A 2,490-nucleotide genomic window follows, 5' to 3' on the forward strand; every position below is an offset into this window, starting at 1 on the left:
CTTCCCAACTTACCTTTCAACCAATTACAGTAACCTCACTCAGCACCGGGAAGCTTTCACTAACTAAAGTATATTATAGCTAGAAATTCCTCTTCCACAAGGCAAAAGAGACTATCCACAAACACGCATAGAATATCCCTACACATGCTTAATCAAAAGGCACAGTAATTCTTTTCAAGTGCTTAGGGACATGTTAGCTCAAATCAACCTTTGAAACTCTGGGGGAACTTTCAAAGCTCACTTCTGACAAACTTAGCTAAATCTGATTAGATGCAAGTTGTGATCATGCATTCCAAAGATATGCCTGATCAAGTACATATATTCACCAGACATGCACAATGCTGTGTCTTGGAAGAGCCTGCATAATTGGCAGTAAGCATGCCAGCATAACTACAGGTTTAGCAACCACCCACCAATTGCTTGTCAATGACTACTCTGCGATATGTCATCTGCAGTCAACTACAAGTGCTGATGAGAGTACACAGTCTGATGTCTGACTTGTGTACACACCTGAATGTGGGTATGATGATGACTATTCCAATAGTCTGCCAAAGAAAAGAAAAGGTGGCCTACTCAAAAGAGTTTTTTCTTTTGGCGGAAGTGGGTGAGGGGAATGGGACTCGTGACACAAAGTGAACATATTAAGGATATTTCCGTTCGCTATTTAAATATTTTTCTATTACCTTTTCCTTCCACCCCATCCAAACAACCTAAGTATTGATTCCCCTCAACATGCTTCCAATTCTATTTCCCTTCATTTTCCTCGCAACTTTGAGTCACCAAACGTTAAAGGGCCTAAAGCTGTGTTGGGCTTCAAAAACAAGCAAACGCCATATCAAGAAAAAGTGAAAGACGGAATTCAACAAACAACCACAAGCTCCTTAAAAATATGATCAAATCAAGTAAACCAACTTAGACCTAACCACTGTTTTTCTTTCCCCAAGAAAAGCATAGCACATTTTAGATGACTAAAAGGAAAATCAAGAAAAAGAACCAAATCACGGAATTTGCTACTCACCTTTACTAACAATTAGACCAACTTGCTCCCAGTTAAGGTTAGTAAATGGCTCCAGCTTAGCAAAATTAAGCACAAGGGTGACAGGAAGGAATATCAAGAGGTTAAACAGCCCCAAGTATCCAAGGAACTGCGCCATGCTGACTTGACCTCGATCTTGCTTCTCATCATCATCAGGTAGTTTATTCCTAATCAAGGTGATGTGTACAGCATACAGGGCAGCTGAGACAAGAGCAAGGATGTCTCCAAGAAGACGGTTTGTCGCAGTTGCACTTACTAAAGATTCTGTTTGGGAGTCACCCACACTAACAATGATTGTTCCTCCCATACAAAGAAGAACACTGATCAGCTTTATCCAGGTAAATTTCTCTCCCAAGAACGCAAGAGCGACCAAAAAGGTGAATAGACTTGATGCACTGCTCAAGATAGTGTTTGACTATGAAAAAACGAGGCAATGAAACCAATCAAATAACAACCACAGAAACATATGCAAAAACTAGACAAGGCAAACCACTTATAAAAGATGCTAGTACCGTGACAGTAGTGTACTTTAAGGACAGATTGAAAGTGAGCTGTGCAAAGAACCAAAATGGGCAAATGAGAAGGCTAACTTTCGCGACTCTCATCCTTGTCCAACATCCCTTTGCGTCCACTTCCTTGTCAACAACTTCACTCATTACACCTTGATCATGCAAAGCCCTTTCACTCTCATGCTCAGATCCTACATATTCATCTTTCGCATGATGACCAATTTCGCCTTCCTCCGCAGACGAGGATGGATCCGGATCATCAGCTTTCGCGCTCAAATCACCTCCTGCAAGTAAATTCGCCTTCTCTGACTCCCCCGATCCTTTCAAAGAGCTACTATCACCACGCTTCCTATTCCACCAGAACCATAAACTCCCACATTTATCCTCCACATGGCGCCTGATTTCAAAGATGGGAATGTAAACGATGAACAAGGAATTGCATATATATGTGATGAGGAAAGGCGAAACTCCCGAATCGACCACGGATTGAACCACATAACTAGCAGCAATCCAAATGGTGGTGACGGCAACTATGTATATCAACCCCAAAACCCATCTTCAGACTTTACTCGTCATCTCCTCCTATCGAAATTCCCAATCTTTTTCCCCTTCTTTGAGCAGGGAAACCATCAAATCACCTAACAATTCACATTCGCAGAGACATCCCGTCCTAGGATAAGTTCCCAAAAGCCTCTGTAATTCACGAATCCAGAAAGGAACATCCGCATTGCAAGATACGATCAACTGCCGGAAGCTCGAACAACCACACAACCCGAAAGCTGGGGAAATTGAAGTAATACTTACATCGCCTGCTTCGCCGGGAAACTCCTCAAACCAATCGAATCGTTCGATCCGCCGCGAGTTCAGAAACCCGGATGAACTCAAAACTGAATCTTTCTCAGATGAAAATCGCGCAAGACAAGTCGAGAGGGGTCGTTGAAAAAT

General features: G+C 42.3%; 2 protein-coding genes across 2 annotated transcripts in view; one reads left to right on the forward strand and one right to left on the reverse strand.

Moving 5' to 3' along the window:
- Positions 1–497, forward strand: part of LOC120295649 — a 1,595-nt gene extending 1,098 nt beyond the window's left edge. The window contains exon 3 of the mRNA XM_039316938.1: positions 456–497. Within this exon, the coding sequence (XP_039172872.1) occupies positions 456–497 (42 nt within the window). The remainder of the gene's footprint in view (positions 1–455) is intronic.
- LOC120292153 (thiamine-repressible mitochondrial transport protein THI74-like) lies at positions 53–2,144 on the reverse strand. Its single transcript, XM_039310173.1, has 2 exons — positions 1,549–2,144; positions 53–1,451 (listed from the first exon to the last, which is right to left on the reverse strand). The coding sequence occupies exons 1-2, from the start codon at positions 1,690–1,692 to the stop codon at positions 1,011–1,013; spliced, it is 585 nt and encodes a 194-aa protein (XP_039166107.1). The 5' UTR covers positions 1,693–2,144; the 3' UTR covers positions 53–1,010.
- Positions 2,145–2,490: the final 346 nt, after the last annotated feature.

This window comes from Eucalyptus grandis, chromosome 1 (genome assembly GCF_016545825.1).
Source record: "Eucalyptus grandis isolate ANBG69807.140 chromosome 1, ASM1654582v1, whole genome shotgun sequence".
NCBI classification, from domain to species: Eukaryota; Viridiplantae; Streptophyta; class Magnoliopsida; order Myrtales; family Myrtaceae; genus Eucalyptus; species Eucalyptus grandis.